Source organism: Henckelia pumila, chromosome 2 (assembly GCF_033568475.1).
Source record: "Henckelia pumila isolate YLH828 chromosome 2, ASM3356847v2, whole genome shotgun sequence".
In the NCBI taxonomy this organism is placed as follows: domain Eukaryota; kingdom Viridiplantae; phylum Streptophyta; class Magnoliopsida; order Lamiales; family Gesneriaceae; genus Henckelia; species Henckelia pumila.
Genome location: NC_133121.1, coordinates 5,288,094 through 5,313,589, shown reverse-complemented (window position 1 = coordinate 5,313,589; position 25,496 = coordinate 5,288,094). Strand labels below are relative to the sequence as shown.

At 34.2% G+C, this 25,496-nt stretch overlaps 4 protein-coding genes across 9 annotated transcripts; 3 read left to right on the top strand and 1 right to left on the bottom strand.

Annotated features, from left to right (window-relative positions):
• Positions 1–229: 229 nt before the first annotated feature.
• On the bottom strand, positions 230–5,557 carry LOC140885069 (probable methyltransferase PMT26). The gene is made up of 9 exons (XM_073291985.1): positions 5,101–5,557; positions 3,267–4,337; positions 3,036–3,185; positions 2,466–2,736; positions 2,193–2,303; positions 1,936–2,110; positions 1,153–1,425; positions 822–1,016; positions 230–738 (listed from the first exon to the last, which is right to left on the bottom strand). The coding sequence occupies exons 2-9, from the start codon at positions 4,293–4,295 to the stop codon at positions 510–512; spliced, it is 2,433 nt and encodes an 810-aa protein (XP_073148086.1). The 5' UTR covers positions 4,296–4,337; positions 5,101–5,557; the 3' UTR covers positions 230–509.
• A 5,056-nt stretch (positions 5,558–10,613) lies between these two features.
• On the top strand, positions 10,614–14,761 carry LOC140885070 (protein trichome birefringence-like 16). Of its 6 annotated transcripts, none has more exons than XM_073291986.1 (5): positions 10,614–10,695; positions 11,246–11,513; positions 12,039–12,209; positions 12,905–13,100; positions 13,559–14,761. In XM_073291986.1, exons 2-5 carry the CDS (start codon positions 11,357–11,359, stop codon positions 14,385–14,387), a joined length of 1,353 nt encoding a protein of 450 aa, XP_073148087.1. In that variant the 5' UTR covers positions 10,614–10,695; positions 11,246–11,356; the 3' UTR covers positions 14,388–14,761. The 6 variants fall into 6 exon arrangements, with proteins under 6 accessions (XP_073148087.1, XP_073148088.1, XP_073148089.1 ...); XM_073291987.1 differs by having other exon boundaries at positions 10,630–10,695; positions 11,214–11,513; XM_073291990.1 differs by lacking the exon at positions 10,614–10,695 and adding an exon at positions 11,727–11,856 and having other exon boundaries at positions 11,385–11,513.
• Positions 14,762–19,077: 4,316 nt separating this feature from the next.
• LOC140884602 (alkane hydroxylase MAH1-like) lies at positions 19,078–20,964 on the top strand. The gene has a single exon (XM_073291400.1). It carries the CDS (start codon positions 19,178–19,180, stop codon positions 20,696–20,698), a length of 1,521 nt encoding a protein of 506 aa, XP_073147501.1. The 5' UTR covers positions 19,078–19,177; the 3' UTR covers positions 20,699–20,964.
• A 1,904-nt stretch (positions 20,965–22,868) lies between these two features.
• On the top strand, positions 22,869–23,981 carry LOC140884947 (alkane hydroxylase MAH1-like). The gene has a single exon (XM_073291856.1). It carries the CDS (start codon positions 22,869–22,871, stop codon positions 23,979–23,981), a length of 1,113 nt encoding a protein of 370 aa, XP_073147957.1.
• The last annotated feature ends 1,515 nt before the right edge of the window (positions 23,982–25,496 follow it).

The following is a 25,496-nucleotide window of genomic DNA, read 5'->3' as shown; positions in this document are numbered from 1 at the left end:
GTACGTAAAAAATCATTTACTAATATAAAAATAATACAAATTGATAGAATATGTTTCGTGATAAGATGCACAAGTTTTAAGCTAGCTTTAAATCATTTTCAACATTTATTTCAGCTCCACTCGTAGTTTAACTTCCTCCGCGCCAAACAAATCAAGCATCAAGAAATTGATTGATACATTAAAGTATTTGAGATAAGATTTGCATATATTCAAAATGGGAAGATAGATCTGTAAAGAAGAATCTCAGCAGTTTTGATTTCTGGAGGTGTTTACACTTTGAAGTGTGTGTAAATGGCTATAATGATCTACTAGTAATACAACATCACAATGAAGCAAACCTCTAAAAACTAAAGCGGAGTACTACTACACGAATTTGCTCGAAAACAATAGGAAGAATACTGGTTATTACGCATCTGTATATGCGTGTCCATACGAAAAAAAAATACCTAAAACTCCATGGCTGGCGGCTCAAAAGTTCAAGAATTTCACCTCGTGTATTTTCTAGTTCTTTAAGCAATGGCATATTGAACTGTCTCCGCTTCTTTGGGACGCCACATGGTCTTTTGGGAACACAATAATCCTTCTTTGTCTTTAGAATACGTCATGCGAATGTTCCACTGCATGGACTTGAAAATGTTCTCAAGTTCAGTAATGATCTCAACTGTGTCTCGGACTATAATCTTTCCTTCGGGTCTCAAAATCCGATCAACCTCAGCTACCAAGGCCATGATGTTACACCTGTCGGGTCCAAGACGAAGAAAGGTAAAGAGGACAGAAAGAGTTCAAATTATATCAATGGAAATATGGAATGTGAGACGTGCCTGTTTTTGATCTTGGAGAAAAGATGATCTGCATGGAGAAGATCGTACGATCTTGGGTAAGTGCTGAATGATTCACACCAATTGTGATAAATTCCAAACAGCCCTCGTTCATAAATAACTGGTAGTGTATCGGGAGCATCTACAGAGACGACGTTCATGACCCACAAATTCATTTCTTTCATAGCAGCAGCAAATCTGAAAATGGGCCATCGATTAGTACAAGCCATGGCTAGTTTGAAGAAAATGTCAGCAGTAAATCGAATGAGTTTATATGTTTGAAAAGATTACGAGGGGGTCGACAAAATGACAAGAAGTGGATACTTTTACTTACCCTCCATAGACGGCTCGCATGTCCATGACATTCCTAACTGTAGCCCAGTTTATCCCAAGTCCATTTTGATATGATTTGCTCACGACCCGTTTCCAATGTTCAAAATCTGCAGTAAAGTCTTCTGGAGCCGGTTTTCCATAAACTCCAACTTGTGAACTCAACAACCAGTAAGGTGGTTTTTCCGCCCTAGCAGGCCACTGTTCTGGCCATTGAGACCCACGGTCAGATGGAGCAACAGGCACTTTGTGCATGCAAGCTTGTAAAGGCACATTCCTGAACATATCGAGATAAACTAAAATCAAACTTGCGATTTACAATCCAACGGCTATTTTTTAATCTCTTCTCCCTATATCATATTGTAGGAATAGTACATATAGGTGTTTATAAATATATGAATGGACTCTTGAGCGATTTTCATTAATCATGCTGTAAAGCGAGAAAGAGCATGACATACTTGCTACTGAAGCATATTTTGTATACTTTCTTTTGCAGGAATACCAGGATTTCGGTGTGCCAGAATGGTAATTGATAAATTATTGTATCATCAAATTGCGGGAAGTGCATAAAAGGGTTTATGAATCTATACAGAGGAGTTTGCGGGTGAAGTGCATTTGGTAGTGTATGGGCACAGGGCTTGACAAATTTTAGGTTTGTACAGCAATGAAATATTACTAGTTTGTGCAGTGTGGTAAGATTTTCTAATGATGGCATTGTATCATCTTCGTTTTCAGTTGCAAGCTTATGATTAGAACCTTCAAGAAGAATTAAGATCTTCGAACATACCAGGCAGCATTTGCATCATCAGAGTCTTTGCACAGTGGAGGATCATTGGATGGCCTTCGTTCATAGCACTCATTTGAAATGGGCTTCCGATACACGGCAATTCCTACTCCGTTTACTGTATCTTTGGTAATTGAAACTTCTTCCCAGCACATTGCATTTGTCATTTTCTTCATGGCTGTCAATATCACCATAAAAATGAAAAATGTAAGAACCAATGTACCGTATGAGCATCAAGGGACGAGAATCATAGACTGTACCTTCCCAAATCTCTACATCTTCAGGAAGTTTTTGGTAAATGGGAGTTGCAGACCAAACAAAGAAACCACCAGGCCTTAGCAAACGATTCAGCTCCAAGAGAAGTTTACCACCTAAACATGTAACATGCCAAAGGGAAAAAAGTAACGATATCCACAGAGAAATCAAAAGGCTCTTCAATTCTCAAAGTAAAGCTTCTCTTACAAGTTTTAAGTCAAACACTTGTGGAATAGTCCAATCTTTTTAAACCAAAGTAGCAAGAATATCTAAATTACCTTCGATATGCCAAGGGACCCTACAGCGTGCACAGTGGACAATGTCAAAAACATTCGCCGGGTACGGAAGCCTCTTTGTACCCATAACAGCAGAGATAGCGGGTATTCCTCTTTCAAGTGCAAATTGAACCTGAGCTTCATGCTCGTCTTTTGGAGCCAATGACATGGTCAGAGAATCCCTTTCGAAGAGATATCCCCCAAAGCTAGCAACTCCACATCCGACATCCAATATGACTCGGGAACGTTTTCCCCATGCGATATCGCGAACAGACTACACAACAATCAATAATCAAGAATAAGGCAACTTCTTTATACTAATTAGAACTTCATCTGTCATACTATGACTAATTTTAACAAATTTGACACAGTAGGTTAAGAGGGTACAATGTCCTTGAATTACCTTTTCACATGGACCACAGAACACAATAAACATATGCCACAGATATATTTATTTAATCATTTAAAAACTTCACATAACAGAAGAAATAAGGCCATGGAATAACACTAACAATTTTGCAGTCAACAAAGTTCCAAACAAAAGTCAGATCCAGGACACTTTTAGCATCTTACCTGTTGTATAAAGTCGATGTAATGAAGAGCACCATGCTTGAACTGAGTGCCACCACCAGGGAAGGTGAGGTAGTCACCACTAAACTTAACCCAATTCTGGTGTCCTTTAATTTCTGCGAGCTTGGTATGAGGAACGTTATGGTACCAAATCTGTCAAAAGAAGTAACGAAATAAGATTAAGAATGACCAGAACCTAAACCATGAAGCGATACAAACTCTTTGCCACTCTACCTTTTCTCGACTAATTGGCCACTCAATAGAGCGTTGGTATCCTTCAGGAAGTGGAACAAGGCAGGTTGGAGGATTTTCGGGGCAGTGCCTCTCCCTGTGTTCATAGTGCTTAGTTGATGGAAGTTTCCTGATGGCTGCCAAATTATCGAGGCATGGAATGTAATCCGTCCCAGCAGTTGTGTTGCACAGTTTCCAACTATAACCATTTTGATTCTCGGGCTGAGATGAATTTTGAGCTTCTTTCTCATTCTTTGACTCAGTTGACTGAGTTGGAAATGACCCATTTTGGGTTGCTGATTCATTCAAAAGGTCAGATTGAGCTCCTGATGGAAATACCTCGCTTGGCTTATCCTTCTGCTCAACGGAATCTTGATCTGATTCACCTTTCTTTTGATCACCTTCCTTTTCCTTATCGTTGTTCTCACCTGAATTTTCATCAGAATTTTTCTCATTATCATCAGAATTACTTTCATTGGTCTCTCCTGCTTCAGAGTCTTTGTTCTCAATCTGAGATTCCTTATTTTCTTCATCCCCATTATCCGACTCCTTATTCGATCCATCATCCTTGTTATCTTCTCGACTATCTTCCTTGGTTTCATCGGCAGATTTCTCTTCCGGTTTGTCTTCCTGCTTCTCCTCAATCATCTTTTCGCTATCTTTCGGCTGACTGTTATTCGTTTCCTCAATATTTGAACTCCCATTAGTGTCGCCTTTAGTTGCATCATCAGGTAAATCACCGGGATTGTCCTCGAACTGCTTCGACTTTCCCGCATCAGTTGTCCCGCTATCATCACCTGAATTATTACTACTCTCAGTGCTAGTATCAATGTTGCTTTCAATATCATTTGTCTTCACATCATTCTTGTTCTCCTTTGAAACATCGGTGTTCTGAACAGGGACGACAGATGATGATGTCATCATCCATACCCCAACTAAGCAAAGGGCTACAAAAACTACTATTGTGACTGTCGAACAGTAGCCTGATGATGATTTTCGACCATCAACTCTAGAATATTTACCTAAAGCCATTCTGGAACTTGCACGCGTCAAGCACCCGATTTTATTCTACACCTGTATGTATCATAAACAAATTATCAGATCGGATCCCATCTTGTATTCATAACAATTCCAAGATTAGTAATCACTAGGCCTGTCCAAGCAAGGAAAGTATACATGCCTATATAGATCAAGTCTGAAAAGTTTTGCTACACGAAATGAAAAAGATTAAAAACGAATCGCCTGTGATCTGTATAATATTTTCCTAAGATTTAAACTCATCACTAGGGGCAGATCACACTTGAGATGAAACATTACCAATCTAAGTGTGATTAGCATAACTCAAATGCTCCATAAAAAGAGACTATAACTCCTGACAGAAAGTATGATCTCATTAAAGCAAGTCGGTATATATTGAATCATATTAATAGACAAGATAAACAAAAGAGAAAACAATGCCAGATCACACAAAATCAAATCATCACAAATGGGAGAAATGAAAAATGACAAACAAAACAAAACAAAATAAAATAAAATAAAATAAAAAAAAAACGAAAAAGATGGTTGTTTGGAATCAGACTGCATTTACTTCTAATATTGCCGCCTAAAGATCCCAGAGCTAAATTTACATTTTTCTCCCTTGAGCATCTGAAAATCAAACCAATGTTGTTTGAAGAACAGCTAACTGATCAATACCCCAGATCCCAAACACACATCAAACTTGAATCAAGAAATCAATCTGAACACAACCCAAAGAACAAGATCTAACGCAAAATATATAACAAACATGGGCCACAAAACAATAACAGATTCAAGATTCACGCTAGCAAGAACGAACCCACAAACGAATCAGCTGCAGCAGCTGGGATCCTCGTCACAAATCCAATTCAGCTACAAGAACTTGGATCACTGACCCATTTTCTGCTCACAACACGCACTGCGGTCCACTAAGATCAACGGATTTGGTTTCAAGAAATGTGTGCAATTATTTAAAGTGGCTATCTCTCCGTGTGTAACAATATTACACAAACATACATGAAAGAAATGCTCGAGATACAGCAATAAAGGTTGGATCTTTTCGTGGGTTTCCCTTATTTCGTTCAATGTAGCTGTAGAATTTTTTTCTTTTCTTTTCTTTTCTTTTCTTTTCTACTTTCTTGAGAGAATGGAGAAATGGAGGATTAGAGGAGACCACAAGAATGCCGTGAAATTCTCACACTGTGAGAGCGTGTGTATGCATATGTATGCATACGCTTGGATTAAAGAAATGAGAGGTGATGCAGAGTGATGGCGCAGATGAAGGGGTAAAGCGAAGAAATAAATAAACAAATTGTAAAATATATTGCTTTTTTTTTTCTTTAAATTCGATTATTATTATCATCATTGTTATCATCATTTTTTTAAATGAGTCCAACATAAAACTTCGTCCAGAACTCGGTCAATTCAAAAAATTTTATTCGTGACACAGAACAATTGACGATTATATATTTATTTTTAAAATCAACATCTTTAAAATGAAAAATAATATTTGTTTATAAATTTGATTGAATAAAATATTTTTATTTTAAAATTAATTCATGATATCGTCATGTAACAATTTTTTTACTTATTGTATCAAGTAGGTGTGAAATGCAATTGGAATTAGGGGATATAAAGCTGTCACTAGTCACCTTTATCTCTATTGCCCCTATTTCTTATCTTATATAGTATACAATTTATTGTCTTTGTGTTGTGCATTGAATGCATTATGCCCTTTACTAGATTTCTGTTATTAACAAATAAATTATACAAGAATTCATTTTATTTTAATTTTTTTTGAAAATGGAAATATAATAATAATAAATCCGTCACGATATTTTGAGTAGATATACCCGTGAAAACATAGGAATATAATAATAACTATAATAAAATTCCATACTTTGGTTTGATATCTTCTATTTAAAACAAAACCCCTTGATTCAAATGAAAGGGGTTATCAAAAAATTAATATAGGCTTTTCATTTACTTTGATCTTGATATAAAAACTTTGGGACCATTTTGTTCCTTTTTACAGGATAAACTTTCGGTTAAATTAATTTGGTTAAATATGATCTATCGACTTGAATTTTGTAAGTCTTCCCCCCTTATAAATTGGGGTTTCAGCCGACATTTCCCTTCCATTTAGCATATTTTGAATTGTTGTTCTTTTTAATTTAAAATTTTCACAACTATCTAATAATATAATGTTTTTTTATAACCCTGTATATAATATTTATAATTTTCATTTTTATATAAAAAAAATATATTGAAAATAAATTAATAAAAAATTACCCTATATTTTATTGGCAAGGCAAATATGATTTGATGTGAGAAGCATATAAAATGATTATTGTATCTTAGAAAGTGGTTAACTTTCTTTGAAAGGAAAAAAAATTGATGTGAAACGTAACATATTACATATGTATGGTGCACATGCAATTATTTATTGCATTTTATTTCTTATTTTGGATCTATGATTTAAGCAACTTTGAGATGGCTTGAATATGGTCAATATCAATTATTAGAGCCACCTATAGGTGTGAAATGGGAAATTTTTTTAAGCCAAAAATATTGCATTCTATATTCCGATTCCGTTCTAAGTATACGTGCATATTTGTTTTTCCACGCAAAGTAAAAAAAAAATGGAAAAAAAATTTATAATCAAATTTTTTATTTTATCCTCATTTAATTTATGTAAAAAATAGTTATGTGCTTTCTTAAACTCGGTTAACAATAACACGGATGTCTCAGTAAAAGAACAGGAAAAAATATAAATTGAGTTATATATTATTGAAAACTGGAATGAAACATATTGTATAATTAAGATGAAAGAGTTTATATCAATATTATTTTGGGTCGAGTAAACTTAAATTTTCGAAAAGAATAATATTTGGAAAAATATATGATAAATCTCCAACTTTAGATAGTTATATCACATGAGATGTTCAAATTTAAATACTTCGTATATCATTTTCTCAATTAATGGCTCTTTTTGTTATCCTACAAAAAAAAAAGTATTTATAATAATAAAGCATTTATTAAGTGAAAAGCGTGTTGCACAGCTTGGCATTTTGAAATATACGCGTCGGTGCAAGAGAAATACATGTCAAACTCTAAGCATCCAACCGACTACGCTAATTTTATCTAGCAAAAGTTTAATGACACCGACTCACGGTTAATTTTGTAAAATATATTTTAAAAAATTTATTTTTTATGTAAAAAAGATTACTTTTCATCCTAGAATATCTCCTATTATTTCCATTATTATTATTTTTTTTAACAAATTATTTCCATTATTATTATTTTGGAGGATAAACATTCAATTATATTAAAAATTCAAAAAAAAATTTAAATCGTAATTACAAAAACTATTATTTGAATTAGAGAACCTTTCGAATCTATTAAAGCACATCACAAGTCCAGGAGTGAATTTAGATCATATATATATATAAGAATTTTCAGCCGCTCAACCATGTTTTCTCATTTTGTTCGCGACCACTAAAATTCGTTAGTGGGTAGTGGTTTGACGATGTTAGAAAATATTCTTACTCGAAAGATTGCTCTTGCAGAGTTCGGGGTATCAACGATCACTTGTATGATCTTCACAAGTCAGAGGCGTCGATAGGATTTTCGGCGAAGACACTAAAATCATGATTACTCAGAGAATAATAACTATGTGCTTGAGTCTCTCCTGGACTTTTGTATATTTGAACCAAAAAATAATTGAAGTCGGCCTTTAATTGGGTTTGGTCCAAGTAGATTTTTGAGTAATAACTATTGAGTAACACTCCTGTGCAACGGTCTCATTCGTGAGACGGGTCAACCCTATCCATATTTATAATAATAAGTAATACTTTTGACATAAAATGTAATACTTTTTAATGGATAACCCATATAAGAGACCCGTCACACGAATATGACCCGTGCAACGGTTGCATACAAGTGTTTGCCATAACTATTTAGGGTTCGTTTGGAGTGAATGATAAAGATAAATAATATAGAGATAAGTAATATATTGTAATAAAAAAATAAATAAGAAATGATAGTTAATATAAGATTTGATTTGATTGATAGATTATAGTTTGTTTGATTTGATTCATTATATTTTATATAAAAATAATAAATTATAATGTTATCCTTTTAATAAGTAATTAATAATATGAATAATATTATTTATAAAGGGTAATATAGTAATTTAAATTCAATAATTTGATTGATATAAGATAAATAATTAATGATTTGATTGATGTGAGATAAATAATTAAAAGATGAATAAATAATATGCCAAAAAAAACATGAGACTGAATAAGATAATTTATACCTAGATTAATAATATGTCAAATCAAACGAACCCACTGATTTGTTTGATTTTTTCGTAAAAAAATGTGATTTATTTATTTTGGATCAAAGAAGAAGAAAAAGAGTAGAGGTCTACATCGAGGCAAGATCTACAGTCCATGTCGATTGGACACAGATTGATTGGCATGTTATGTTATGTACAGTTGTGATTATTATTATTATTAAGTGAATAGATGATTACTTTCCACCGTCTTATGTCATCTCTAACTCATTACGCTATTTTAATGTAACACTAACTTCAAAATAGTGTAATTCTTACACCAAATACAACACTCATCTCCAACCCATTAACTCTAAACTCTACCCTAAAAGAAATATTCTCGGAATATTTTCTATTATTTTATTCACAACAACTAATTTATTTCACAAAATATTTTTAAACACAATAATTAAAATATCAATAATTTCTAAAATAATATTTCTACATAGAAATATTAATGAATTAAAAAAATTTTAATAAAATATATTTTCAGAATATTTAATTTTTTTAAAATTTTTTATTTTATTTATTTAAATATTTAAACTCATTATTTAATTTATGAATTTTAAATTTATTAATTTAAATAATTAAATAATTAATTAGAAAAAATAATAATAATAAGATAGCGTTAAGCTACAGTAGTGCACCAATCTAGCGCCAAAAATGGCGCTGGGTTGGAGCAACAAATCAGGCAACGCCAAAATGGTGCCTGATTGGAGATGGCCTTAGCACCTATTTTCGTTGTTTTTTATTATTATTATTATTATTATTATTATTATTATTATTATTATTATGTTGGAGCTTCGTTTGTCTTATTTAGGGTTTTTTTAATGATTGTTAGATTTTGATTTAAAAAAAATTACTTTTGTGTATTTTTTAAATCCAAATTATGTGTTAACTTATGCTTAACTTAATTGAAATTCAAAAACTAGTTATATGGTGATATGATTCTCCAAAAGTTATTATAATAAAATGGTCGATGTTGAAATCACTATAATAATTTTTTTTATCAAACACTAACCAACTTTGATTTGTATATTTTCACATATGTTTCCAAACACTATTAACTTTTGATTTTTCTTAATTTTTTTATAATCTATAAATAATCACTTCTATAAAAACATAATCTTTTGCAAACATTCTCTTAGATAACACGAAAATTCTTATAAGACCATTTTTGTGAGAAGGTTTAACTCAACTTGTGATAAATATTATTTTTTATGTCAAAAATATCAAATTTCGTTGCAGATACAGATTGAGTCGATTCATTTAAGAGATATAGAACCACGGCTCTGCAAGACTATCTAACAAGAGATTTACTATTTTGAGAAAAGAAATGACAATCTTTCCATGTCACATCATAAATTCAGATATGATCGTAACTAAGAGTGTATTCAGATCGAGCTCACTTGATAAATATATTATTCATATTGAGAAATATTGAATTCAAGTGGAAATCGAACGTGTTCGATTTTTTTTTGACTGAGCTCGAACACAAATCATTTTATTCAACAATCGCAAATCTATTATAAATTTTAATATTTTATTAATATAATATAATTATATATCAAATAAATATATTTCGAACAACACTTAAGATAAATTGCAAACAAGTTGGAATTGTTCTAACCAAAATCGAGCTCTAATTCGAACAAAAATATTTAAATTGTACAAAACCAAATTCGGGTAATCTAAATCAAGCTAAATCAGATTTTTGAAATTTTATCTATATTAAGCTCGTTTTAATTCGTTTACTAACATCATAATACATTCTAAATGAGGTCAAATTAACCATAAATCCTTTTGATATTTTTATTATGTTTCCCTAAAATGTGTTTGAATTACCATTCTTAACAAAAAAAAGATATTTATATATCCACCGAAAATGGATAGATTGAACCCGACCCATATTAAAAATTTCGGGTTGATTTGGATGACCCGACCAAAATCGACACCTTTGCCCATACTTCTCTGTATATGTGCAGAGTTACGTGTTAGGTTCCATAGTTCCATACACACCCAAAAGGAGACAAGTAAGGAATTTTTTGGCAGATCTAGCTTCATTTTCGATTCCAGGTAATTTGCAAGTACGCATGCGTTTGAATGTAGCCGATCGTTGAGGAAATCAAGCCCTGCATTTTCATATTTCGCATTTGATTTTTAATTTTGGCGTTTTGTTCTTGGATAGATGCAGCTCGTGATGTGTTTGTTTGGAATTTATCTCCGCACTGTCGTTTTCAGGCCATTATTGGCTGTAATTTGAATTAGATTGTGCGGAGTAATTTTTTTTCCGGTGATGGTAATTATGGTGGTTAGCTTCTCTTGGCAGTTGCCATTCAAATGTGGAATTTTTCAGTAGTTTTTTTTTTTTTTGGAAAACAATTTCTGATCGATTTGTGTACGTTTAGCGTTACTCAGCAGAAAAATGAGAGCTTGTTTTAGTTTATCTCCATCGCAATTTTTTAAGGGGAACGGAGACAATTGCATGCCGTCTCTAATTGCGATGTGCAGCTGAATTTTCCACTCCCTCTAACTCTTATTTTGTGCTTATTTCTCGAAGTAGTGTTGATACACTTGAACTATTCGAAATTCAGCTTCCCTAACTCGACGAATCCTACATTTCTAGCATTGATATCTAGTGAACGGCCATCGCGGGACTACATTCTCAAGTTTGATGCAGAAAGGTGCCATTAGGCCTTGATTCTGGGGATTTGTTTTCCGGAGTGTGCATAAAGAGATGAAGGGCGGACAGTTGGGTAGATTTTGGGGAAGGCAGCTTTCATTTATAGTGGCTGCTCTTGTTTTCACCACCATGTTTTTTTGGTGTTGGGAGAGTAATCCAATTCTTATGGGCCTGTTATCCGCACCAGACCAGTTTGCTACGCATACATCAGGTATTTACAGTTCACATACTTTTTGGTAGAATTTGTCACCCACTGAAGCAGTATTTTGCAATCTTTGTCCCAGTTGATTACATTTGCGAGTAGCTACTGATTTATATGGTACAGTTCTATGTATTGAACCCCTCTTCTTGGTTAAATAACTTCGTAGAGTCGGTGTGTGATGAAACATGTTGTGGTTATTTAGATTTGTGTTTCTTGTTTTAGACAAGGGTGACGAGGTGTAGCTTAACACAAAGATACTTTATGGTAGCAATCTTGTGACTTTCTATCATTGTGGCACTGGCACATATTATGCGAAAACTGACATGGTCTATAGCATCATCATTGTTTCTTGGTAAGAATCTTGATCTTGAATTTGTTGGATTTCTCAGCATTAATCAAGCAGCTACATTGCATGCCTTTTCAAATCGAACACTATTGGAGTAGAACCACCTTCGTTTTTTTGGTTTGCCTTTTCTTTATTTTTTTATTTTTTATGAAAGCCTTTTCTTTATTTTAACTCGTTCTAAATCACAGATATTTTTGTGGATGATGCTGCTGATTCTTCAATGTTGTTGAATTCCAAGGAACTGCTGATGGAGGAAGATTCACATTCACAAGTAGTAGAACGCACAGAACGTGACAAGACTACAGAAAGTTCTAAAAGAAAAAATGAGAACAAGGTGACCTCTTCATTTGAGAAGCAAGGTAGGTTGTCTTCTTTTCCTTCTATCAATTTGTATCTTTTTTTTATCACTTTCTTCAGAGATTATTCTACGTGAAGGAAGCGAATGTTTCTACTGAAAGCTGCACGATTTGAATAATTTTCTGGTGGGGGACAAATTTCTTTATGACTTACATGAAAAAAAATTATTTCATTGCGAAGGAGAGGAGACAGAAGTTGGCTTTTGATAAAGACACGATATTTGTTTATTTTTAAAGCAACAAAAAGAAAGCCTATTGACACTAATTACATAAATGAGAATAGTATATCAATATTATTCAGAGTAAGATTGGATCTCAGAAAATTTGCAAAACCCAGTGGGGCCAGGCACCCCAACCTGTTCTAATCTTGCATGATCATGGATTCAGGAGAATTGGATATAATTTGACTGTTAGGCATTCTGTAAAATTTAGTCCAAGGTTGTATTACAGTTTTTGTATATTTGAGTTGAATTTCAACTCTAATATAGGCTAGTCTGATTTAGTAACTGCTGCATTTTATCTATCCCAATTCCTTTATTTGTTATGATGTTTTTCTAACGTCACAATTATAAACAACGCTATTAAAAACTTCTTAGTACGAATGACTTTTTTAGAAACCAGAGTTCGAGAACGAATTCTTTGATTTCTGACAGATGTCAAGTACTGTGCTCATTATCTTTGGTTTTTTTATTCCACAGAGTGTAATTATGCTAAAGGAAGATGGATTGCAGACAGTCGGAGACCTCTGTATTCAGGGTTCGGATGTAAGCAGTGGCTGTCAGATATGTGGGCATGTAGATTAACCCAACGAACTGATTTTTCTTATGAAGGTTATCGTTGGCAACCTGAAAACTGTGAAATGCCTGAATTTCAAGGTGCTGAATTTTTGAGAAGGTAAGTTCTGTCTTTTGAATACTATTAACTTAACAATTTATCAATTTTACTGCTTTTTATTTGACAATAATAGGTATTTGTGCCAATTAAATATTAAGCTTCTCCCACTATGCTATGAGTTTAAAGAAGTATTCCATATTATTCTTTATATTTATAGTCTTGTACTGTTGATCATACTGTATCCTATGAATTATCTGTCACATACCTACTGAACATTGTCATTAATATTTTTGGATTGGATTCCCAGGGAAAAAGAGAAAAGGATAAAAGTTTCCCAGATTCCGAAGAAACGAAACGAAACTCAACTCATCAAATATTTCATGACCAAACAATTAATAGCTATTCTGATTCCCTGAACCTGTATCAGGCTATCAGCTAAATATAACATCATTGTAATCATTTTGTTTGTAAAAAAGACTGTTATTTTTATTGATTAACTTAAAATAACTACATTTCAGAATGCAGGACAAAACCGTAGCATTTATAGGAGACTCATTGGGTAGACAACAATTTCAATCTCTTATGTGTATGGTCACTGGTGGTGAGGAGAGGCCAGAAGTCGAAGATGTAGGATGGAAATATGGCCTTGTCAAACCACCTGGGGCCATTCGTCCTGATGGATGGGCTTATCGATTTCCTGATACCAATTCCACTATTCTATTTTACTGGTCAGCAAGCCTCTGTGAAATTGAGCCAATTAACGCCACTGATCCAGCCACTGAATTTGCCATGCATTTGGATCATCCTCCTGCCTTTTTGAGCCGATTTCTTGATCACTTTGATGTTGTTATCCTTAACACAGGACATCATTGGAACCGGGGGAAGTTCAGGGCAAACAGATGGGTGATGCATGCAGAAGGAAGGCCCGTCACAGATAGGAAACTTGCAGAAATGGGGAATGCAAAGAATTATGCAATACAAAGTATTGCCAGATGGCTTGATTCAAGCATTCACTTGCGTCCACAGCTCAAAGGTTTTTTCCGAACAATATCACCCAGACATTTTTTAAATGGGGATTGGAACACAGGAGGCCACTGTGATAACTTGACTCCGCTGACAAAAGGAAGCGAAGTATTTCAAGAAAAATCAAGTGATCCCGTTATCGAGGATTCGGTCGAAGGCACAAAGGTAAAGATTTTGGATATTACTGCGATTTCTCTGCTGAGAGATGAGGGTCACATATCTCGATTCAGTATAAAAGCATTGGATGGTATCAACGACTGCTTGCATTGGTGTCTTCCCGGAATTCCTGATACATGGAATGAACTACTTTATGCACAGCTATAGGATCTGGTTCATTTCTGAGGATGGCCTTACATCGTCAGATGAAAGAAAGTTTAATAGAGCATCAATCTTTAAAATCCTCAATCACCCTCTTCCACATCAGATAGCTTGTGCTCGGGATTTTCTTTTCGCACACAAATTTTTGAGATGTGATGGCAGTTCAATTGAATATAATCACCAAGAAGATGGGGCCAGAATATGTGCAAAATAGTGCACGTAGATAGTTCTAGTAAGTTGTATTTATCTAGCATAGTTCTGATTGTTGATAGCATTGATTGGCAGCAGGAAATGTACGAGCAGCTGATTCTTGCTTTACAATGTAACTATGGCATCTGTAATTAGGAGCCTATGAGCGTTAAAATTGTGAACAAAGACTTTTTTAAGTTTCTATGTTTAATATATTTACATACAATTTTGACTATATGGATTACATTTTAAGATAGGGGTTATTTTTTTTGCCTCAGACATTCCTGAATTTTCACATCACCTAACTAGGAACAAAGCGATGCAATTGATAATACAGGGCCAACTGAATTATATAAATATTTGAGGAGGTAAATTATGATTAACAGCTCTATTGACGGAGTTGGATATGATACCATATACAAAGCAGCAAAAGTCACAGAAGATAGAGGTAAATTGTAATTAACTGCTTTCTTCTCCTCGTTGTTCTTCTCATGATAATTAACTCTGATGTTTGTGCCTCTGTTATCTCATTCAGAATAGGCAGCCTCTTTGTCATCTTGCTTTTTGTTTCTTATAGCTGAAGTTCCATCCACAAAATATCAAGGTACGCTCCGTCGGTCTGCATTGAACAAGGGTTTTTATTAAGCACTTGAGTCGTGTCTATGACTTGTGACTTTTAATGTCTCGGAAAAATTACACGGACATCTCTAAAATCTGGTCCTGTTTCATGAGATGCAAATAATTATTGTGAGGCTTTGCCCTTCACAACACAGGGTATACTTCATCATTGACTAAAACTTAAGGGAGGGAGTCTCCTAATTATTCAAATCTCCAGAAGTATGTGTCCATGTCATGGTATATCTGTGTGTGTGTGTGTGTGTGTGTGTGTGTGGTGGAGAGAATGTGTTGGACTGGGTGGTGGAGGGAGGTAAACTTCTTCATAAACTTGAGTTAATCGTTTGCTCAGAGAAAGGATGAAATGGTATATATATAGTTGATGATGTTCACTGTGTGAATACTAGCTTGCAGGCTCTACTTTCATGGGCCTGAAAAACAAAATGAAATCATAGCAAATCCAGAGTCCAGACCAATTGACGCAGAAAGTCGCATCATATATGAGGTGGGGAAGATCAGCATTGTGGAAGGAATGCAATGAGGATATCATGCGTCCAACATGGAGAGTATCTTTAACACTTGATATTTGAAAAGAGTAGACTATTTTAACAAGTTAATAATTGTTCTGAACAGCTGAAACATATGTGAAGTAATTGTTTAGTTGTAGATATCCTTAACCCCGTAGACGTGGAGAGTGAGTAGGTGTTTATATAACTAGACGAGTTAAGCCGGCGTGCATACCTGCCTTTCTTACTGCTGTATCACTTTTGCCTCTGCCGATCAAGCTTCGGCTCTTGTTGTCTTAGACACCCAGAAACATATTCTTCCACCAGTCTTTCGTACCTTGTCTCGCCAACAACGGCCCGGTGCGAATTTTTGTGCTCTTTCTTGAGTTGGATTTTTCTTAAAACTCAGCAATCCAGGTAAGTACATCTTCAACAAGAAAGCTCCACTCTCCATGCTCTCACTCCTGCATATTGTGTTACCTTTGGTTTTACCATTATGTGGGATTCTTGTTTCCGTCTTAGGCATCGATGATTCCTCTTGCACGATTCACGAATATCACTTCCTTCTCTTCCACAGCTTCCTTATTTTTCTCATCATCAACCAGATATTAAGAAAGTTCATACGAAGATTCTGGCACGTCTTTAATCTTTTCCATGAGCTCTTTTTTATCATACAAAATAACCCGTAAGGCGTAAACGAGACGACGGGGAGAAACAACCATCGTAGTGATAGTATTGCGGCAACGGAGAAGCTTGAATTTGTTTGCAAATTCTTGTCCAAAACGGGGGAGAATAAGTAGTGAATTGATCCTCGACATATGTTTGAATTTGGAACTCTTATGTCATTGCCATCCAATTCGCCATAACTTTGACGATGACAGAGGTTTGGTGCAAGTTTTGCTTCCCAAAACTTGGGATCATTTGATCCTTCCATTATTCAATATATGATGAAAGTGTGGGAGATGACGAGAGCAGTGATTTAGTGAACACTAATGAAAATTTTTGATTTGTTTGTTTTACGTGTTCAAATTGGTGACACGGGTCTTTTTTGGAATTAGAAAATTAAAAATTGTAAGATTGAATATGATTTGAGATAAAATTCGTGCTGCTATATAAAAATAAATATATCCCATACTTTCAAAATAAATATATAAATCCCACACGTTAATTAATTTATGTGTCACTTTATTACATGCGATATGAAGGCTCATGCCATTTTGATCTGACTTCGGGAATTTGGTATATCACATATAGGCAGGCCATCTCTCTACTCTATGTATATACAATTACAAGCCCACGCACAAGCTAGTAACGCGTATGTAATGTAATGTACGAATATTATGTGTTGTTCACTTGTTTGTATATAATATAATATATTTTTTAAAAAAATATTTGATTTTAATATGATAGGTTTTTTGAACATACCAAAAGATCATACTATTTTTTATATGTGCTACATAATAAGTAGAGATAATTTTTAAAATTAGGAGTATCATTTGTATGAGTTCGGGTCGGGAAAAGCAATGATATCAACCAAAACCTGAAAACTCTAAACTCGAACTCGAACTCGAACCAACCTGATTAACCTAGCAACCCGATTTGATTTTTATCCTTGTTATTTTATTATTTAACAAAATTATAAAATAAAATTAAAATTCAAAACATTATAATCATAATAAAATATTTTTAATTCAAACACATGATAATAAAATTTTATCTAAATACATATTACACGTTTAAAAATTTTCGCATTGGTCAAATCTTGAAACAATATATAAAATAAAAATTTAATAAAATTGAAAGCTTTTATAAACTTTAGTTTACATATTCAACTTACTTTTCGATGTAGGTAGCAATAGCAAAGCATTATAATTATTAATAATCTATGATAGCATTATTTGATCTAGCTAGCACCATTTTATATATCATAAGAAATTAATATTTCGGATCCAATCCCATCTGACTCGAATCCAAAAATCTCCAAAATTTAATATGAAAATTTTCGGATCGACTCAAATCGAGTGAAGAGTAAAATTCGTTTTTACCTTCCTAGTTAAAACTTTGATTAAAGATCTATTATTTGTGTCACATGTGATTTCACTCCGAATAAAAGGTCATATAACTATATATTATTGCATTCTAAGTATTTTTGACCCAATCAAATTGAAAATGCTTTAAAAATATGATTGACTTAGTCTTATATTTATTGAGCAGCTTGCAACTTGGAACCAACTAAAAGTTAATTGCAATAATTACGGAAAGATTTTCAAGTTGTCAATTTCAACAAGTATCTATTTTTAGCCCACTGCCCACGCTATATCTATGGGCTCATGTTAAGATCGCCAACAAATATTTTTTTTAAAAAAATTTTAAAACACATTAATTACAAGTTACAACTGAATTTTTTTTACTAATACACGTTGACTAATTTAATCTTCTGACACATGCATGTCTGAAAATCAAGTTGAGACTAGCAAGTCGGCCATTGAAAATTTTAACTTTTTTATATCTTTAATTAATTTTCTTAAATTCCTTTCACCGTTTCACGTCCGAACCTCTGATTATTGAACCCATAAATTTTCTTTCTTTTTTTTTAAACAAAAAACCCAAGTGGGATTTAATAATTTAAAGGGAAAATTGTTTTTTTTTTATTTATATGTTTGCCACTTTGCAATTTCGATCTTCTATATTTTTATATTTTAATTTTAGTCCACAATCGTCTCTATCCTTTTTTTTTTTTGCAAGTTTAGTCCTTTTCGATGTGATGCTGACGTGAAACCAATGCAATGTTGATGTGAAACTGAGATATATAGTACCATGTAAGTATTTTTGAATTATTAAAATTGCCAAAAATCAGAACATGTAGAACTAAAAATGAAATATGATAACATAGAGGACCGAAAGCGCAAAAGACAAACATACAAAACCAAAATTATAATGTTTCCTAATTTAAATTCATTTTCAAATAGTGAAACAATCAAGCAAATCGAGTAATAAAAACAATTAAAAAAAAATTCCGTTGGAACACCGCCATTGGCATACACTGGTGCATGTCATACAATTATTTCAATGTGCATAATGCAACAAATAATGTTTGACCTTTCTTTTTCTTTTCTTTTTTCTTTTTCGTTTTTTGTAAAGATATGTTTGACCTTTCTAATTCAATAGTTTAAGTGGACGTGAAGCAAGGAGAAATCAAAAATAAATTGAAATTGAAATTTTGGTCAATAAAATAATGCTCAAATTCAATGAAAATGGTATAAGTTATTGACTTTGGAAAACTTCAATGTACCTATTTATTATTTTTTAAAAAATATATGTACGTACCTATTTATTAGGAGTTGGCAACTTAGGGATCGCCAATCGATCGACTTGTGCTAGTTAAATCTCCCGACCCAAAATGTGATTCTTTTGAGTTATAAATACTGAAAAATCTTCACAAAACCCTTCAAGCCAAATCTTGGGAATCAAGTGCCAAAAACAAAAATGGTATTTTTTCTTGAAATCTTGTTACTAGTAGTTTTACTTTGCTTTCTGTTTCTTGTTTTAGCCCCCAAAGAAACCCTCCCATGGAATTGGCCACTCATGAAAATAATGCCCACCTTGTACCTCGAAAGCCACAGAATATATGACAAAACAGCCCAAATGTTGTCACAAAACAAAGGCACCATTTTGTTCAAGACATCATGGATTTCAAACATTGATATTCTTGTCACTTCTGATCTTGCCAACGTGCAACACATCATGAACTCCAAGTTCTCCATCTACCAAAGGGGATTGGCATTCAAAGACGTGTTCGATTTCCTCCGAGACGCGGCCTTCAACAAGAGTCTCGATGAGTGGAAGGAAGACAAGAAGCTCACTCATGCATATTTCAAGCAAAACGACTTCCACAAGACCACTCCGAGGATCATCCATCACACACTCGAGAAAGGCCTAGTCCCGATACTCGATCACGCCGCGGAACTCGACGTGGTTGTTGATTTGCAATCTTTGTTCAACAGATACATGCTCGATGCAACATGCATCTTGGGAACAGGATTTGATCCGGGATCACTTCGGATTGGATTCCCCGAGACTCCGCTTTTGAACGCGATGGACGACATAGCGGAGGCCGCGTTTTATCGACATATATTGCCCGAGAAGGTGTGGAAGTTGCAAAGGTTTCTGAACGTTGGAAGGGAGAAGAAAATGGTGGAGGCCTCGAAAACCTTCGATCGAATACTTGAGGATTTTGTGTCCAAGAAACAAGAATCATCTCCTAATGGTCCCGAAAACGGGGACGATTTCGACGTGTTGAAGTTCTACATGATGGAGGCAGCTAAAGAAGAATCGAAACAAGGATCAAACAAGCATTTGCAGAAGGTATTCTTGGCCTCAAATCTCATGGCCCTTTTATTTGCTGGAAGAGACACATCTGGTGCACTCTTAACTTGGTTTTTCTGGCAAATTTCTCAAAACCCTTCTGTGAAAACCAAGATCTTGCAAGAAATCGAACATGTTTGCCCTAAAATAGTATCCCAAAAACACATTTTCTCCAATGTGGACGAATTAGGAAAGCTAGTGTACCTCCACAGTGCCTTGAGTGAAGCCCTAAGGCTTTTTCCAACTGCTCCATTCCTTCTTAGAGTACCAAACCAACAAGATGTGCTTCCAAGTGGCCACAAGGTGAATCAAGACACAAAAGTCATGCTTTGCTCGTACGCGATGGGGCGAAATCCGGAGATTTGGGGTGAAGATTGCTGTGAATTCAAGCCTGAGAGATGGGTTTCTGATAAAGGAGGGATTAAACATTTCGCATCGACTAGTTTCGTCGTGTTCGGTTCGGGGCCATGGACTTGTCCTGGTAAAGAGTTAGCCTTCACAAGAATGAAAGCAGTAGCAGCTACAATTTTACATAATTTCCATGTTCATATTTCTGAAGGGCAAAGCATTATTCCGGGTGTTTCTGCCATTCTTACCATGAAGCATGGCTTGAAGGTCACAGTTTCAAAGAGATGGGAGTAAAGTTGTGACTTAGAAATATGTTATATATTTTCTTTAATTTGAATTATATATTGAGAAACAATACAAAGTTAATGTAGAGGGTCGAAATATATTTATTCTGCATATATTTATATATGTTCATAGATTATTAAAGCCCGTGAATAACTCGCCGAACAAAATAATTTGAGCTCGAGTTGCCTCGAAAAGCTACGAGCGGCTGACTCCCTGACTCGATTGTCCCTCTAGGCTAGCCCCATACCTCTTGGTTGACATTAATGAATGCATTTTATTGTTATAATATTTGTTGCATTAATGATCAATAGTCTAAGCTTGTTATTATATTAATTAATAAGAGACTTGGTAATTGACACGTTCTTTACAATTTTGGTCAGCGGACTACCTTCATTTCTTTCCATACTAACTTTATGATTTTTCTTCTGACGTCACACTGCTTATTTAAAGGAATTCCTTTAAATTCAATTTATAATTTACGAAAAATTTTCTTTAAATATATTGTTCATACATGATTGATCGTGATTTTTGACTTCTTCTGTTGTTAATTAAATAATTTAATTTTGTTTCATATTCACATTACTTATTGGTCAACAATTGTTGTTTTTCCTTCAAGCCTATCATATTGACCGTCAACTGTACAAGTTAACCAAGGATAAGATATTAAATTATTGTTATATATTCTCGTTAATATTTAATTTAACTCAAGTTCTATAATTAAGTTCTATAATTAAAGTCATGCATCATTACGTTATTCATATATATTGATTACAGTAATGCTACATGTACAACAAAATTTGTACACCAAATATTAGGACACAAAAAATTCAATACAAGAATTTAATTTATCAAAATCTCACGATACATTAAATACAAAATCTCGCGATAAAATAGCAAAATCTCACGATATTATTGTTGTAAATATCGTTGTACATGATATTTGTTGTACCTCTAGTATTTTTCTATTGATTAATCATCTATATACTATACATTATTCATCGTCTTATCAAACGAATCAAACAATATATAAGATATACTACGGATTAACGATGCACAAATGTATATAGAAACATATATAGCAAATAAATTATGTACGTATTCTATTCAATTTAACTAATTTGTTCATTAAAAAACATTAGCTAGGAGCCCTTCAAGATAATATTCAAGTATATATAGATTATTATTATCATTAATATTTTTGGAAACAGAAATTAAATTCCCAAGCGTTGCGGGTTCGATCCTCGTGTGGAGCATATTCTCTGCTGAAATATTGTGGGGGTATGCTCTGGGGATTGGATCATGTGTTCCCTCCTTCAAGTCCCTACCGCTCGTGCACATCCCTCGATTTACCCTCCGCATGAGCCAATGGGCCTCTGACTCATGTGAAATGGGTTCCCTTCGGGGTCAATCCTTTTTTTTTAAAAAAATGTAAGTATTTTCGAAGAGAAAAAACTAAGATTGCCAAAAATTAGAACATGTACGACTAAAAATGAAATATGAAAACATAGAACACTGAAATTGCAAAGACACAAGCATACAAAATCAAAATTACAGTTTTCTTAATTTAAATTCATTTTCAAATAGTGAAACAATCAAACAAATCGAGTAATAAAAACAATTAAAAAAATATTCCGTAGGAACACCGCCATTAATGGCATACACGGGTGTCATACAAATGCAACAAATAATGTTTGACAATTCTTTTTTTGTTTTTTTTAAAGATATGTTTGACCTTTCTAATTCAATAGTTTAAGAGGTCGTGAAGCAAGGAGCAATCAAAAATGAATTAAAAATGAAATTTCGGTCATAAAATAATGCTCAAGAAATTCAATGGAAATGGTATAAGTTCTTGACTTTGGAAAACTTCAAAGTACCTATTTATAAAAAAAATTCAAAGAAAATATGACCTATTTATTAGGAGTTGGCAACCAAGGGAATCGCCAATCGATATATCGACTTGTGCTAATTACATCTCCCGATCCAAAATGTGGTTCTTTTGAGTTATAAATACTGAAAAAATCTTCACAAAACCCTTCAAGCCAAATCTTGGGAATCAAGTGCCAAAAAAAAAATGGTATTTTTTCTTGAAATCTTGTTACTAGTAGTTTTACTTTGCGTCCTATTTCTTATTTTAGCCCCCAAAGAAACCCTCCCATGGAATTGGCCACTCATGAAAATAATGCCCACCTTGTACCTCGAAAGCCACAGAATATATGACAAAACAGCACAAATGTTGTCACAAAACAAAGGCACCATTTTGTTCAAGACATCATGGATTTCAAACATTGATATTCTTGTCACTTCTGATCTTGCCAACGTGCAACACATCATGAACTCCAAGTTCTCCATCTACCAAAGGGGATTGGCATTCAAAGACGTGTTCGATTTTCTCCGAGACGCGACCTTCAACAAGACTACTCTCGACGAGTGGAAGGAAGACAAGAAGCTCACTCATGCATATTTCAAGCAAAACGACTTCCACAAGACCTCTCCGAGGATCATCCATCACACACTCGAGAAAGGCCTAGTCCCGATACTCGATCACGCCGCGGAACTCGATGTGGTTGTTGATTTGCAATCTTTGTTCAACAGATACATGCTCGATGCAACATGTATCTTGGGAACAGGATTTGATCCGGGATCACTTCGGAATGGATTCCCCGAGACTCCGCTTTTGAAAGCGATGGACGACATAGGGGAGGCCGCGTTTTATCGACATATATTGCCCGAGAAGTTGTGGAAGTTGCAAAGGTTTCTGAATGTTGGAAGGGAGAAGAAAATGGTGGAGGCCTCGAAAACCTTCGATCGAATACTTGAGGATTTTGTGTCCAAGAAACAAGAATCATCTCCTAATGGTCCCGAAAACGGGGACGATTTCGATGTGTTGAAGTTTTATATGATTGAGGCAGCTAAAGAAGAATCGAAGCAAGGATCAAACAAGCATTTGCAGAAGGTATTCTTGACCTCAAATCTCATGTCCTTTTTATTTGCTGGAAGAGACACATCTGGTGCACTCTTAACTTGGTTTTTCTGGCAAATTTCTCAAAACCCTTCTGTGAAAACCAAGATCTTGCAAGAAATCGAACATGTTTGCCCTAAAAGTGTATCCCAAAAACATATTTTCTCCAATGTAGACGAATTAGGAAAGCTAGTGTACCTCCACAGTGCCTTGAGTGAAGCCCTAAGACTTTTTCCAACTGCTCCATTCCTTCTTAGAGTACCAAACCAACAAGATCTGCTTCCAAGTGGCCACAAAGTGAATCAAGACACAAAAGTCGTGCTTTGCTCGTAAGCGATGGGGCGAAATCCGGAGATTTGGGGTGAAGATTGCTGTGAATTCAAGCCTGAGAGATGGGTTTCTGATAAAGGAGGGATTAAACATTTCGCATCGACTAGTTTCGTCGTGTTCGGTTCGGGGCCATGGACTTGTCCTGGTAAAGAGTTAGCCTTCACAAGAATGAAAGCAGTGGCAGCTACAATTTTACATAATTTCCATGTTCATATTTCTGAAGGGCAAAGCATTATTCCAGGTGTTTCTGCCATTCTTACCATGAAGCATGGCTTGAAGGTCACAGTTTCAAAGAGATGGGAGTAAAGTTGTGACTTAGAAATATGTTATTTTCTTGAATTTGAATTATATATTGAGAAACAATAAAAAGTTAATGTAGAGGTTCGAAATATATTTATTCTGCATATATTCATATATGTTCATGAAAGGATTTGACGTCTCAATTACAGAAATACCATATATAAAATTTCAGAGGTAGTGTTATTTTCAGTGTTGTCAACACTTTGAAAAACACTTATGCAACGGAATAATTAAATATAAAATAAATAACACAAATATTTATGCACAAGTAATTAATACTTGTGCGGTGCTTCATGGCAAAATGATCACTAAAAAAACAAACCAGTTTACAAAAATCAACTAGTGAACATATATGAAAACCTATTTTTCTCAACAAATTGAGAAAAAAAAGAACATCATAAAAACTAGTAGAAACTAGAATAGAAAAACCAATATGATGCTTAACACATGTGCCGAAAAACAAAAACCAAGGAACCACTTTCGAATCAACACTTCACTCGCGCGATTCTTCAAGTGTCTCCAACAATTTACGGCAACACAGTTATTCGGCAACGATCGGCAATAAAGTTTCTTCAGAAAAATCTCGATCAACTCTCAAATATATTCTGAACTATTCTCTCTGTGTTGATCTCGTTTCGTTGCTCTTTTTCTCGTTCTGTAGGATAGTTTCTTAAATAGATCTTTTTAGAAATCCTACCAAAAAATTCAAACACAAAAGTTGCTAAGATAAAATATTTGATCAACAGACTTGATAAGATATAACTCATCTCTTTAAACAAGAGATAAGTTATTCAACTAAAATATACACGATAAGATAAATATGATAAGATTAATTTAAACTCATGACATCAATATAAGCACATGTCAAAGAAAGACAAAATTTTAAAATTCTCAATTAGAGAATAACATGATATACACGTTCTTTCAAACTCCATGTTTTTGCCTTTCTGGACAAAACACACACAAGTGCAATAACTCCCCCTGAGTTAGATAACTATTGCTCCCCCTGAATTTTTTCACGTCAGCACTAAATGTTGTGAGTTAGTGTTGGCAACACTTACTCTCAACACTAATGAACAGATCAGAGCAGCAAGTAGCAGAAAAGCATATCTAAGCACTTATGCAACTTATCATGTAAACAAATAAGACTTCAGAGCAAAACACTTATATCAGTAATCAGAGCAAACAATAAAACCAATAAGAGAAACAAATCCAGCT

Coding starts and splice junctions, on each gene's coding strand:
- LOC140885069 (XM_073291985.1), bottom strand. CDS start 4,295: ATGGCTTTAGGTAAATATTCTAGAGTTGATGGTCGAAAATCATCATCA. Junction 2,737..3,035: donor ACATCGACTTTATACAACAG/GTAAGATGCTAA, acceptor ATTGTTGTGTAG/TCTGTTCGCGATATCGCATG. Junction 739..821: donor TTCTCCAAGATCAAAAACAG/GCACGTCTCACA, acceptor TGGACCCGACAG/GTGTAACATCATGGCCTTGG.
- LOC140885070 (XM_073291986.1), top strand. CDS start 11,357: ATGAAGGGCGGACAGTTGGGTAGATTTTGGGGAAGGCAGCTTTCATTT. Junction 11,514..12,038: donor GTTTGCTACGCATACATCAG/GTATTTACAGTT, acceptor TCTAAATCACAG/ATATTTTTGTGGATGATGCT. Junction 12,210..12,904: donor CTCTTCATTTGAGAAGCAAG/GTAGGTTGTCTT, acceptor TTTATTCCACAG/AGTGTAATTATGCTAAAGGA.
- LOC140884602 (XM_073291400.1), top strand. CDS start 19,178: ATGGTATTTTTTCTTGAAATCTTGTTACTAGTAGTTTTACTTTGCTTT.
- LOC140884947 (XM_073291856.1), top strand. CDS start 22,869: ATGCCCACCTTGTACCTCGAAAGCCACAGAATATATGACAAAACAGCA.